This window comes from Leptidea sinapis, chromosome 42 (assembly GCF_905404315.1).
Source record: "Leptidea sinapis chromosome 42, ilLepSina1.1, whole genome shotgun sequence".
Taxonomy (NCBI): Eukaryota; Metazoa; Arthropoda; class Insecta; order Lepidoptera; family Pieridae; genus Leptidea; species Leptidea sinapis.
The window spans coordinates 2,633,402-2,647,762 of NC_066306.1; the positions used below are offsets into that span (position 1 = coordinate 2,633,402).

Sequence of the window (14,361 nt, forward strand, 5' to 3'; positions counted from 1 at the left end):
TGATAATATATTTACCAATATTGTTCCACAGTCAAAGTCAATTATAAATAAATTAGAATCAGACCACTGTGGCCTACTAACCACTTTTAATTTTATTTATAGTAAACCTAAGTACAGTGTTAAATATGTACCTGTGAACACTAGTCGCCTAAATAATTTTAGATCAAATACTTTAATGAAGTTACCTAATGTAAATTATTATGAGGACCCAAATGAACTATATGATTCTGTTATTGATGTTATCAAAGGTGAATATAATGTTATATTTAAGCCAATGTATATACAGAAAAATAATTCATTGTCTTTCAGTGATTGGGCAACGGTGGGAATTAATATTAGCAGGAGGAAATTATACTCACTTTATGAGGAAAAATTGTGTAATCACTCAGAAAGATTTGCTAACTATGTAAAAAAAATATTCAAAGATATTTAAACGCTCATGAACCTTAGCAAAATCAATGTATATAAGTAATAAAATTAAAAATAGTTCATATAAAATAAAATCAACATGGCAAGTAATAAACAGTGAGACTGGAAGAAACAAACCTCGCAACTTAAATTTTAGTTTAAAAATAAATGATAAAATCTTGGATACAGACCAAGATGTTGCGGATGCTTTTGAAAGATTTTTGCTGATATTCCAGTTTCCACCACCAAGGCCCTAAAGTCATCTGCCACTCTTGCTGAATCTATAATTATGTCTAATGTAAATGAATGTAAAATAGAGTTCAAATTCACTCATGTTACTTACAATGATGTAATGAAAGCCTTTAAATCAGTAGAATTGAAAAAGATTGTTGATCTTGATGGCTTTTCCGTTAAAATAATTCACTCCATAGCTGATTGTATTGCTCTCCATACTTGGTTGTCATATTTAACTTATGTGTTGACAATGGTGTGTTTCATGATTTGATGAAACAGAGTAAAGTCATTCCATTATTCAAAGCCGGTAGTTCTTCTGACCCCACAAATTTTAGACCAATATCTATTCTACCGACGCTAAGTAAAATATTTGAAAAGCTTATTTTACAACAATTGCTTAATCATTTTTATGGTAACAATTTAATGAGCACTAAACAATTTGGTTTTTCAAGGGGTCGCTCAACAACAGATGCTGGTGTTGAGCTTATTCAGTAAATTTTTGGAAGCCTGGGATAGTTGTCAGGATGCCGTTGGTATTTTCTGTGATTTATCCAAGGCATTTGACTGGGTTCATCATGAAATCTTAATCAGAAAACTACATCATTATGGTATCAAGGGAGAAGCACTTGGCCTTCTGAAGTCTTATTTGGGCAACAGGTTTCAGATGGTTGAAGTGAACAGTAAGAGGTCAGCTGGATTTCCCATTACCATGGGCGTTCCACAGGGTTCGATTCTTGGGCCCTTTCTCTTCCTAATTTATATAAATGATCTACCTAACCTTGTAGGAAAAAAAACACAAGGTGGTATTGTTTGCGGATGACACTTCACTTATATTCAAAGTGAAACGAAGCCAAGTTTTGTATGACGAAGTAAACAATGCTCTATCTGACATCGTGTACTGGTTTAGCGCCAATAACTTATTGTTAAATAATCATAAAACCAAATATATTAAATTCACCGTGCCAAATGTCAAAAATGTAGATGCAAATATTTTATCAAATGGAGAGGTGGTAAAACCAGTGGAATCTGCTATATTTCTTGGCATTACTCTTGATTCCAAATTGCAGTGGGGCCCCCATATTGAAGGATTGGCGAATAGGCTTAGTTCTGCAGCATATGCGGTTAAGAAAATTAGACGGTTAACTGACATAGATACGGCGAGATTAGTATACTTTAGTTATTTTCATAGTATTATGTCCTATGGTATATTGTTATGGGGCAGTGCGGCCGATATTAATACTGTCTTTGTGCTGCAGAAGAGGGCTATTCGCGCGATTTATAACCTAGGTCCTAAAGAATCATTAAGAGAAAAATTTAAAGAAATAAACATTTTTACTGTTGCTTCTCAATACATTTTCGATAATGTTTTGTATGTTCATAAGCACATTGAGGAATTTTCTAGAAACTGTGACATTCATAATGTTAGCACGAGGAACAAACATAAACTTGTTATGCCTACTACTCGGTTGGGTCGAGTTAGTAAGTCTTTTGTTGCCGTTGTATATGCTTATACAATATGATCCCAGAAAATGTACAAAACAAATGTGTTACGAAATTTAAAAGAATTGTTAAAAAACGTTTGTGTGGGAAAGGTTATTATAGCATAAACGATTTTCCTTATGACACCACGGACTGGGAATAAAGCGAAAACCCTCAGGCTCTTTAATTATAAATGTTTATTGTACGATATTACATTGTAATCCATATTTTATATTAAAAAAAAGAAAGCCCGCTGAGTTTCTTGCGCCCATTCTTCTCAGGTTCAGGCCTCAGGGCAGTCTCTTTTGAATGGGTTTTTACGTTCAATAAGTGATTTTAAATCCTATTTTGAATAAAAATATTTGAATTTGAATTCCTATTCCTTGTATATATAAATGATTTACCATACTTTGTACAAAATAAGCATGAGATAGTATTGTTTGCAGATGATACTTCCTTACTTTTTAAACTACATAGACAGCATACTGCTTTTGATGACGTGAACAATGCTATCTCCAAAGTAGTGGAATGGTTCACTACGAATAATCTCCTTCTTAATGAAAAAAAACCAAATGTATTAAATTTTCCCTGCCTAATGTTAGACAGGTTGACACAAATATTGTAGTAAAAGACGATGAGTTGAAACCTGTAGATACAACCGTATTTTTAGGGATTACCTTAGATACCAAACTTCAGTGGGGTCCTCATATTATGAATTTGGCGAAAAAGCTTAGTTCTGCAGCATACGCAGTTAAAAAAATTCGGCAACTTACGGATGAAAATACCGCGAGGTTGGTCTACTTCAGCTATTTTCATAGTCTGATGACATACGGTATTTTACTTTGGGGACATGCTGCCGATGTTAACACCATTTTCACACTGCAGAAGCGAGCTATTCGTGCCATATATAAATTAGGACCAAGAGTGTCACTAAGGGAAAAATTTAAGGAAATAAAAGTTTTGACTTTGACATCGCAATACATATATGAAAACCTTGTTTATGTAAAAAAAAATATAAATTCGTTTAAAAAAATTAGTGACACTCATAATGTCAATACTAGATATAGGGATAGGCTTGCTGTTCATGTAAGTCGACTCCAAAAAGTCACAAATTCATTCAGAGGTCTGTGTATACGTTTTTATAATAAGGACATTCTATTGACATTCAGAACTTACCTTTAAATGAATATAAATCAGTGCTAAAGAAAAAGTTGTATACAAAAGGGTACTATAAAATATCTGAATATCTGGATCTAAAGAACCCTTGGGACTGAGCTGCTGGGCTGTTACATGTCTGTCTTAGTTTGATAAATGTCATTATAGTTATATAATTTAAATATTAATATTGTTTCTGTTTTTTAATCAATTTTAATAATCATTATCATGAGTTATGTAATTTGAAACAAAATTGTAAGTAGAGGCATTTAGTAAGTATTGCATAATATGTAGATGAACTTGAATTGTTTTGTTATTCGGTAGATTTCTCGTGACAGGTATCGTCATGCTCGCTTAAATGCCTCTGCTTGTGGCGTCGACGTGGGGCGGGTCGTTCCCTTCCCTAAAATATGGTCGAGGGAGGCGATGGCTGGTCCATGCGTCATGCCCGTGAACGGGTGCTACTCGTGGGGGCTGGATGGTCTTGTTACCGGGAGGTCTGCTTGATGTGTTTTTTTATTATTATTATTTCCTTTAAAGTTAAAGTTATTATATATTTTATTTTATGAAATGCTCACATAATGCCTCTATTTATTTACGGTATGTGTGGATTGATGCAACTACTATACTCAATAACTCTTGTGTTTATAAGTATTAATTTACTTTTTTTTTCTTTTTTTGACTTACTCATGTAAGCCTTTAAGTTTTTGACATTTGAGTATTTTTGTTGCGTCACTTTGCATATATTGTAATTGAAATGATTTGTAAAACAACTAAAATGTAAATCTTGACTTAAAAGAGTCGCAATGAGTTTCTTGCTACTTCTTCTCATTAGCTCAACCCTTTACGAAGTAGCGGTAAATTCAATAAGAAACAATCTTTTTATTTTATTTTTTTGACATTTATAAGTGTCATTTCTGTGACCTACATGAATAAAGTGTTTTTGAATTTGAATTTGAATTTAGTGCACCTTTCGAAGTATCTTTGGCACCAGAAAATACTTTTAAGTTTTTGCCTTTGTTCAATCATTTCATAATTACAAAATGTAAATATATTTAATACATTTCACCAGAATTGTTACAAATTTGTTTACACAAGACAAGCGCTGACCCGGCAATACCCCGCGCCCGCTCATTGTATAAATTAACACTATTTGGAATGAAATGTCATGGACTGAATTAGTTGTATTGTTAATTTATAGGCATTTCTAGGCAAAAAATACTTTCTTAATAAATAATCACTAACATATTATATACTCAAATGTTCTCCGAAGCACGCTGCATTTGATGGTACAAGAATTATTCTGATCGGTTCAGTAGTTTTTGCAGTATAACCGTAGGAAAAAACCGGCCATACATTTATTAGTACAATATAGATTCTTGGGATAGATTCTGACGTCACAGAACCCCGCGCAAAATGGCGCGTTTGAATATCCGAAATATATTGCCGGGAAAGAATATTTATTTTTTAATCGAATAAGAATGTTTTTATCTATAATTTGATGTATTTGATAATTTTTAGGATGTATAAAATCAAATCTAAGTATTTTTAAATTCATGCATAATATACCCTAATCGGATACACAGCGACACTAGCGGTCGTATCGTGCTTTCTTATCAATAATTTCCCTTTCGAAAAATGAGTTTTGATTCTGATGAAGAGTTTTGTACAACTGCCATAGCGGTTCATTTGTATATAAATCAAAAAACAAAGAAAATTTTGCCACAAACAATGTAACTAATTCCCTAAATTTCGAAATAAACTCAATTACGAATTTCCGATTATTCATCATTATGCATCAAAGAATATAATTCTCTCTAAGGATGCAGTGTGCAACCATGCGTATTATCCAACAACTCGAAGCGGTCTGCGTTATGAGACATGAGGTGCGGTATGAGGTGAGTGGGACAAACGGCTCGGCGCGATGGCATGGCGCGCTCTACCGCCTCGTCCTCACACTCACGAGCATGCTGCACCGAACGGACGAGCCGTGCCAATTGGCGTGGCGCGATGGAGTGTCGATCGTTTGGAATTCCATTTTTTTCTTATCACTCCATTTGGATTGCTGGGATTTTGACATTCACGGGCGGATATTTGAGAGTTCACGAGCCGTTTGGAGCGATGGCGTGCCCGTGATAGGGGCTCTTAAAAGTTTTGCGTAACTTAAAAAAATAAGATGTTATAACCAAAATATTATGTTTATTGCTTTTCAAAATACTCTCCTTTACATTTCAAACTTTTTTTCAAGTGATCGAACCATTTTTTAAAACAGGAGAACCACAGATCTGTAGACATGTTATCTACATGCTGATTGAATCACTGCCTCTTCGGAATTGGTAAAAGTGAAACCTCTCATGAAATCTTTGATTTTGGGGAAAATACAGAAATCACAGGGTGCTAGGTCGGGTTATATGCCGGATGGATGACGAGTTGTACTTTTTCGGAAGCTAAATATGACTTAGTTTTGTTGGCCGTGTGTGAAGAAGCGTTGTCATGATGTAGGAGAACGCGGCTTTTTGGTCGTCTTTCGCGAACTATTTTTAATACCCTGGGTAAAAAAATGGTAGAATACCACTCGGTATTAACACTCTTGATCTTTAAGTGAAATTGTGCAGATGGGACCCGTAGCTGAGAAAATAAAAAGTGTGAGTGTCAACTCCGACGCACGACTGGAGTTTACTCCTCAAGAACGATTGTCTTTGAACAGGTACTAAACAAAATCAAGTTCAATGGAGTCGGTTACAAACAGACAAACAGCAGAAGCTAATAAAAGCGTATTAATTAAAAAAGATCGACATCATATGTAAGGGTAAATAAACGCATTAGTGAAAATTCTTGAAGAATATATATATTTTTATTTTATTTACCTTTTTACGACTACTCGGCGTAATATTATATATCAAATATTTTACATTTAGTTATGTAGATCTTACATGATTACATGATCATAATTATTTTATTATCGAATTATATTATAACTGAAACTACTTAAATTGTTAATAGAAAATAAAAAATAATAACTTTAAAAAAATTATAGATATTAAAAAAATAAAATAATAGGTTAGGTTAAAAATTGTCTAGTTGGCGTGAAATGCGCTATATGTACTCTCCATATTAAAATAAACATTTAATTATGTGCATAGCTCTTATAAATTTGCATGAACTATATTGATAATTCAATATTTAATATATAATTAATGTATGAATTGTAGTTTACTTAGTACCCACGTGCTTATCAGATTTTCCGGCACCATTATAAATAATAGTGCCGGAAAATCTGGAATATGAAAGTGGTATAAACACCGCTTAACAGCACGGACGAGTAAAAAAATAAGGACTCCGTGTCACCTATATACATAATAGTGAAGCATCAAAACAAGCCAGTTAACGTGTAAATACATAGCCCCCACGCACACTTACACTAATATGAGCCGATCAGCCGCCATTATGACATCTGCCATCGTCTGTGACAGACATCCAGTGTTAATGGTAAAAAAACAGGGACTTTACCCGAAAAATTGGGTAATCATTGTAATGGTTTTCTTAGTAGATAAATCATTATCTGTTTCAAGATGCAGTGATTTATGATAACAGGTATGTCTTAACTAATATTTTTTTAAAGTAGTATGGAACACTACTTCAATACGAGAATCGTTCTCATCTTTGATCTGGTGCATCCCAGTATCAGTTTTAAATATTAAATCACGTGCAACGCAGAGCTATCCGAACTGGCGGGGATCCAGTGGTACGTCAAAATTTCCATCATTTGTGTATTTACCTACCAACCAAATCACTATAATGCACATAGTTATTTGTTTTCTAAAAAAGTACTTATTTGATACCAAGTCAGTGGCAAACAAACGAATTTAAGAATGAATTTTCTGTAGGTATTCTTAAAAATAAGAAATGTTATTACGACATTTTTATATCAGTTAGTACAAAGATACTACTGCAAACCAGACATGGACACAGAAAGAAAACCCGCAATCCTTACTTTCAAGGTGTACCTGTTTTTTTATACAATTTATTTATTTACTAATACTATGCCAGCCTATTCTTCTTCAACATCACCAAGAAAACATTTCCAAAAATCTATAAAACTTATATCAGACCATTACTGGAGTATTCATTTCAGGTCTGGAATCCATATTTTGTGAAGGATATAGAATTGTTGGAAAGGGTACAGAGGCGAGCGACTAAGTTACCTAGGGAACTGAAAAATCTTACATATGAACAAAGACTTACTCAGCACCCTCAAAAGCAGGCGAGAAAGAGGCGATCTAATTGAAACATACAAAATACTAAATAATTATTATAATGTCCCAAATTTTGAGAGCATGTTTCCAAGGAAGAGCAATCCTAGACTATGGGGACATGATATGATGCTAGAATATCAATTAGCATCATCAAATCCATTGAAACACTTTCTGACCTACAGAGTCGTTCATATATGGAATAGATTGCCCAAGGATGTGGTTAAATCAAAATCTGTTAATCAGTTTAAGAATAGACTGGACAAACATTTGAATAGATATGGCAAATGATATAGACACATCAGCGAAAGCTGCTTAGTCTATTATAAATAATAATTATGCCTGCGATATTTATTTTTAATTTAGGAAACAATCTATCAGAGATTAGAAAATCGGAGTTAAAAGTAATTTGGCTATATAATATGACTAATACGGGTACTAACGGGACATAATTTGAGTTGTTAATATCACGGCGAGAAGTCCTCTTTTTTTACTCGTCCGTGCTTTTCAGTAGCCACAATATTTTCGTTGAAGGCCGCCCTTAACGGAATTCGTCATGTAAAGAAACCCGACCTCTCTCAAATTCAGCAAGCCATCGCCTCACGGACAGAGTCGTATTTGCACGATCTACGCGGCCAAAAATATTTTTATGCGGAATTGGTATCTAAGCAATGTAAATAAATAAAAAAACAATTTTTCACAATAAGTATATATATTTAAGTGTTATTATTTTACATATTTACAAAAAAGGCAAAATAATACAATTTTCGGTCTGTACAAAATGAAATAACGTAGAAATGCTAGTTTATTGGCATTCATCATTCATTTATATTTAGTTGTTCGTGTTGGAGTACTGGTGATATCTTTTAAGACATTTGATGTATCTTTTTTACCAGATTTTCCCAGTTCCACTGTTGCAGCATGGATTGTTTTGTTTTGTTCTGTTCTGTTCTGTTCTGTTCTGTTCTGTCCTGTCCTGTCCTGTCCTGTCCTGTCCTGTCCTGTCCTGTCCTCCACAGTGTCCTGTCCACAGCGCAGCACAGCACATCACAGCATAGCACAGCACCGCACAGCACAGCACAGCACAGCACAGCACAGCACAGCAGCGCGCCGCAACGAAACGAAATGAAACGAAATAAAATAAAATAAAATAAAACGAAAAAGACATTTTTTATAAGTGAAAATAATAATAAACATTAAAAGTTTACCATGACTTTATTAATGTAATTTGTAAGTTTCTTACCTTTTTCATTAGAATTCATCAATTTAAATTTGTAACAAGAACTTGTTAACATAAAAAATAACTTGGGAAGTTCGTTTAATAAAGCGCACTGCCGAGAACAGATACGTAGACTAGGTAAAGCGGTTCAATTCCGACTGACTAATGCGCACCGCGACCCGTGGCGTACGCGGTGCGCATTAGCAGGTGGAAAAGGGACGGGTTCTGTTCACGGGTAACAAAGGACTACTTTGTTCGGGGAACCGCTGAATAGAATTGTTATTTTGATTTTGGGACTTTTGGCCGCGTAGATCGTGCGAATACGACACTGTTGCCTAAGCACCGCGGTGCTCAAATAAGGTGCTTCTCTCCCGAAAGCATTTTGAAGACGAGCGGCACAGTCGTGCGGAGAGAGAGAACTTTTATAAATCATAAAAAATCATCGCTCTACAATATTTTCGAGTTAATACCATTTTCGTTGCGTACGTAGAACGATGTGCGATAAAATACAATTGACAAATGATTTTCCGCCATTTGTTTTTTTTTATTACTAAGAAGTTTGCAACGTTTCAAAAAATATAACATTCAAAATTCAAATAATTCTGATTAGCTAGAAGAGCAAAATGTAACACAGAGTAGGAATAGATCTTTTCGGAGGAGGACGAACAAGTGTACCTACGTGTTAAGTGATCACCAATGCCCAAATTATCTTGCAACACCAGAGAAATCACAAGAGTGTTGCCGGCCTTTAAGGAAGGTGTACGCGCTTTTTTTGAAAGTACCCATGTCGTATCGTCTTGGAAACACCACACAAGAAAGATCTTTGGTTGTAATTGGAATAAAATTCCTTGAAAACCGCTCTGTACACAACCGCACACATCCATGGTGGGGATAATATCGAAACTTGTGGCTTGTCGTGCGAACGTGGATTTCGGCGGCAGGAATCACGGTAGAAGACGTTCATACATAGATAAACACAGCGGTAGAAGACGCACAATGAAGCACTGGGTCTCCGTCAATTCGAGATATCTTGGGGACTCCAACATATCATGACTAGTATGGATGAAATAATACTGTATAATACATGCTAGTGATGTTTGTATCTACCAAAAGATTAGGTATATTTACTGTTTATTTTTAACTATACAATTAATGCGTAAAGGTAACCAATTTTATACCATACCTACATCTAACTAGCAGTAGTTAAAAAGTATGTGCCAATGTGGTTTTAATAGATATAATAAAATAATGGTTACCAATTCGGTTCTAGCACTAGCCGGCCGCTGCCGCAGTGAACTGTTCTAGCATATTATGCAAACCTAAAAAAAGTATACTTACCTAATTTTCGTTTACTTCTTTTTTACGTTTCATTTTACAATTTTCATTGACAATTAACAGCTTTTAGCCTCCCACCGCCATGTTTTATTATAGTGTTTTACCCATTTTGAGGTTACATTTTTTTCGTTATTTTCTCGAAAATTGTAAAAATTGAAATTGACTTCGCTGCGCTCCAACCAGATGCCGTGGCGTAATCGAAAAGTGCGGCAACTGGGATGAGCGTTGAATCAAAGAAATAAAGACTAGTTGAATCAACCGTTGGTCTCCTATTAAACAAAGGTACTGTGAGGTAAAAATATTCTAAATAGGACTGTTTCATGCACTGATGCACAGAGTACCGTTGTTTTAGCTAGTGTAATATTTTTGTATGTTTGTTCTGTGTTCACTGTTCATATTCTGTGTTCATGTTTGAGACTGTAGAGCTAGAGTGTAGTGTTTAAATTCTCTTTGTTTGAGACGGCCATGGGACGGCTTCTATTCTATTTATTATTTACAAATTACAATACATCGTAAAACATTAGTAAGATCATTTAATCTTTATTAGAAATGAATCTGATGTATGAAAGTGATTGTGACTCGCAGGATTTGCACCTCCTTAAAGCCGCCATCGAAGAAAATGATATAGAAATAGAAATGATCGAAGAGCAATCGCAATTAAGCGCTGGAACATCTTTAATAGCTTGTGATTCACAGTATTCGACTTCTAATAATGATATTGCCATCACGCTTAATTTACTCTACGATGAAAAACTAGCAACGCTCGAAAAAACATTGATAAACAGATTACAAGAATGTAGAAAACGATTACAAGAAGTACAAAACAAGTCCATAAATGACAGTGATAATTCTATCACACACAGAAGGTCCAATTTTTCGGTCGTGAATTGTGGAAAACCATACTTTAAAGATACGTTTGGATTTCCTGCACCTCCTAATGAAGATACATTGTTACGGTCTCAGGCTGGTATGTACGATTTTACTGGTTTCTCAAGTATACAAGGCTGGATGGAACGAGATAAATGTGAATTTATGAGGAATATACACGAAATGTCTCAAAATATAAAACAAAAAGAATTAGAATCAGCACTCGCTAGAGCCAAGCGTAACAAAGGGCCAAAAAAGGAAATAGATAGAATAAAAATGGAAATAGGAAATGTAAAGAAAATGCCTCTAGAAGATTTAGTTTTGCCTGTGGATAAGGAATATGACTGGGAACATGTAGCGAACCTAATGAAATATAAACACAAACCGCAAGAGTATAAGGCTTTGTGGAACTTATATTTACATCCTTCATTTAATAAAGAGCCTTGGACTAAAGAGGAGCATATGATATTAGAGAGAATTTCTGCTGAAAAACAACATCAAGACTGGGAGAGTATTGCAAAAGAGCTTGGGACAAACAGGACGGGCTACCAGTGTTTTGTGTACTTCCGTACTAATATCAATAATAGTTTTACATCAAAAGAGTGGACAAAAGAGGAGGAAGAGTATTTAAAAAGATTAGTTGATTTCTATAAAGAACATGATTATATACCGTGGGCTAAGATCGCAACCTGTATGGAAAACAGAACTAAAACTCAAGTGTATAATAAATTTATTCAATTAACTTCATTAAGGAAAGGAAGATTTCTTCCAGAAGAAGATGCTGTAATTATAGCTTGTGCTCATAAATTTGGGACAAATTTCAAACATATGGCAAAGTATTTACCTGGTCGTTCAGTACCCCAATGTAGAGTCAGGTATCAAATTTTGACTCGGGCAAAAACATATATAACATGGACTGAGGAGGAAGATAAAAAACTCATGCAACTTACAGCTAATCAAGATTCACCAACAATTTTTGCAAGCTTGAAAAACTACTTTCCTGATAGAGATAGATCTCACTTACGATCTCGATACAAAACACTAACTAAATGGTTGAGACATAATCCAAATGTAGACATTAAATATGCTCCTAGACGTGAAGCCAGAACCTTGGTTCGAGACAAATCAACTTTAAATTTAAAGAAGGCTGTTGAAAATTTGAAAATTAGAATGCAGGATGAGTTGCAAGTGAAAGAAAGTAACACAATCACATTGCAGTCCACAGAGCAGAAAATAGATGATGCAATTGTAAAATATTTTGTAAATGAGAAAATTACTTGCACAGATATTGAAAAACAAAACCCTCAATGCATAGATAGTCCAAGTTCAGCAACCATGACTTACTTAAAGATTGACAATCAACCTGAATATTTAACAAAAAAGAATATTAATTTTAAGAATGTTAGGCAAATCCTAGTTCTTCTCCGAGCAAAGTTAAACAAGCAGTTGTTTATGAAAAGTAACTTAAGTAAGACATGCCCAGAACTATTACTTTTAGATAGTGATGTGTACACCTCTAAAGTTAAATCATATTCAAAAAGGCAAAAGTCATCAACAGAGAATATTGACAAAACAGGGATACCCAATATCTGGGGAGAGCATCCTCTAGATAGTTTCAAATATATTTTACCACCAAACCTCGCTACAATTACTGGCTGCCGACAGTTATTAGACCATATTCAAGTACCTACACAAAAAAGGAAACCTCAAATAAAAAACTTCAACCAAAATAGGAGTTTGCAAAGAGAAATGACACTTCTATTAGAACGGTTTTATGTGTTATTTATATGGCCTATACTACTGTCAAAGTATGTTGATAATGATGAAAAGGAAATAAATCAATCTTCTAGTCAAGAAACTACAAACAATCAAGCTAACTAAGGGTTTGAACATAAGTTGATTAACACACGAGTTCATAAGTTTTTTCAGTAACAATTTGTGCCAAAATTAGGTTTGTGATAAAGATATGTTGCCATAGATGTGATACTGAAGGGATGAAAAAGTAGATATGAAAGTTTAATACTGTTAAGCTAAGAACTAAAAAAACAAGCTAAAGTAAGAAGTAATTTTGTTTTTCTTCTTAATATAATAGTTTTTTTAAACTATAATTTATTTACAGTATATATTATTATAGTGGCTTAATGGAATAAGTAATATTTATATTTTGATTTCTGAAGTAGTGGATGGGAATAATGCTCGAAAATCTAAAGAAACAAATCAAATCTTGTGGGTTGTACAAATTTAATTTGCTCCTGAATTTAATTGAACAGGTGTCCAGAGATGATGTGTCATCCATTAACAATTGATCGATAAATGTTTGTTACATTGTATCTTTTGTAAAATTTTGGAGGTTGGGCAGGTTACCACCTGGAAGTAGGTCATGTTGATGAAGCTACACCTGAAGAGTCAATTAAACATTAGAATTTATGGATTATGCATCATTGGACATTTAGCTTAGTGGTTAGTGTTGGAGGCCTAACCTCCAGAGAAGCAGGTCATCAAATTATTTTCAATGCTAATAAAATTATTTATTGTGGTTGAAAATTTTTAATTCTTGTTTATGAACCCAATTTGTCAATGCAATTTAGTCAAGGTTATATTTTAATCTTAGATAATTTATAAATTAATGTCTTGTGTGCTTACTTCATAACACCGTACTACACGGTAGTGTCATGGCGTTGCCATTATGGCAACATGAGCAGACAGGAAGTTAAGACAGAGTTTCTTGATGATAGGCAACACATGACAACAGGTTTATTACATAAATGTGCATGCATAATAATACCAGTTGCTGAATAATTGGAACTCTAGTGCCATTAAAACATATAACATGTTTTAAATTTTCATAAATACATTTTTCCTAGACATTAATTTGGGCTGCTATGAGAGATTACCATCTTGTGTGCCACTGGGCCTTCAGTCCATGGTTGAATGTCTCCATTATGGATGAGCACAACCTGCCGAAGCCTCAAACAGCTACTATGTTCACACCAGAGAGCAAACTCTAATGTAGAGAAAGCACACTGAGGACTTAGGACACAATGAAGGACTAAATATAAAGCTCTGGAATGAGCTACACGGCAAGGTCAAATGACGACCTTCAATGACGACAACCCTTCAGCTGAAAGCTGTGGAGTCCAAATCAATCATTGGCTTCAAGAATTCTTTAAATTGTGAGTTGATCCACAAACTCTCTTGCACCCTCTACAGAAGCAATGGTGCCACAAGGGTCGGTTCTGGCCCAGGTAGGGGTACATTCTATACTTGTCAACTCTGGGCCTTTGCCATCAACAACATCAGGGTGCAATACAATGATGCATATCGTACCCTGATGAAGTTGACTCGCCGGGGCTAGAGTACCGGATTTCTTTGCGTTCATGAAATTGCGTACTTATCGCAAGATTCTGGAGC

At 34.6% G+C, this 14,361-nt stretch overlaps 1 protein-coding gene across 1 annotated transcript; it reads left to right on the forward strand.

The window, feature by feature from the left end:
- Window positions 1–10,545: 10,545 nt before the first annotated feature.
- Window positions 10,546–13,486, forward strand: LOC126976760 (snRNA-activating protein complex subunit 4-like). Its single transcript, XM_050825325.1, has one exon. It carries the CDS (start codon window positions 10,633–10,635, stop codon window positions 12,829–12,831), a length of 2,199 nt encoding a protein of 732 aa, XP_050681282.1. The 5' UTR covers window positions 10,546–10,632; the 3' UTR covers window positions 12,832–13,486.
- The last annotated feature ends 875 nt before the right edge of the window (window positions 13,487–14,361 follow it).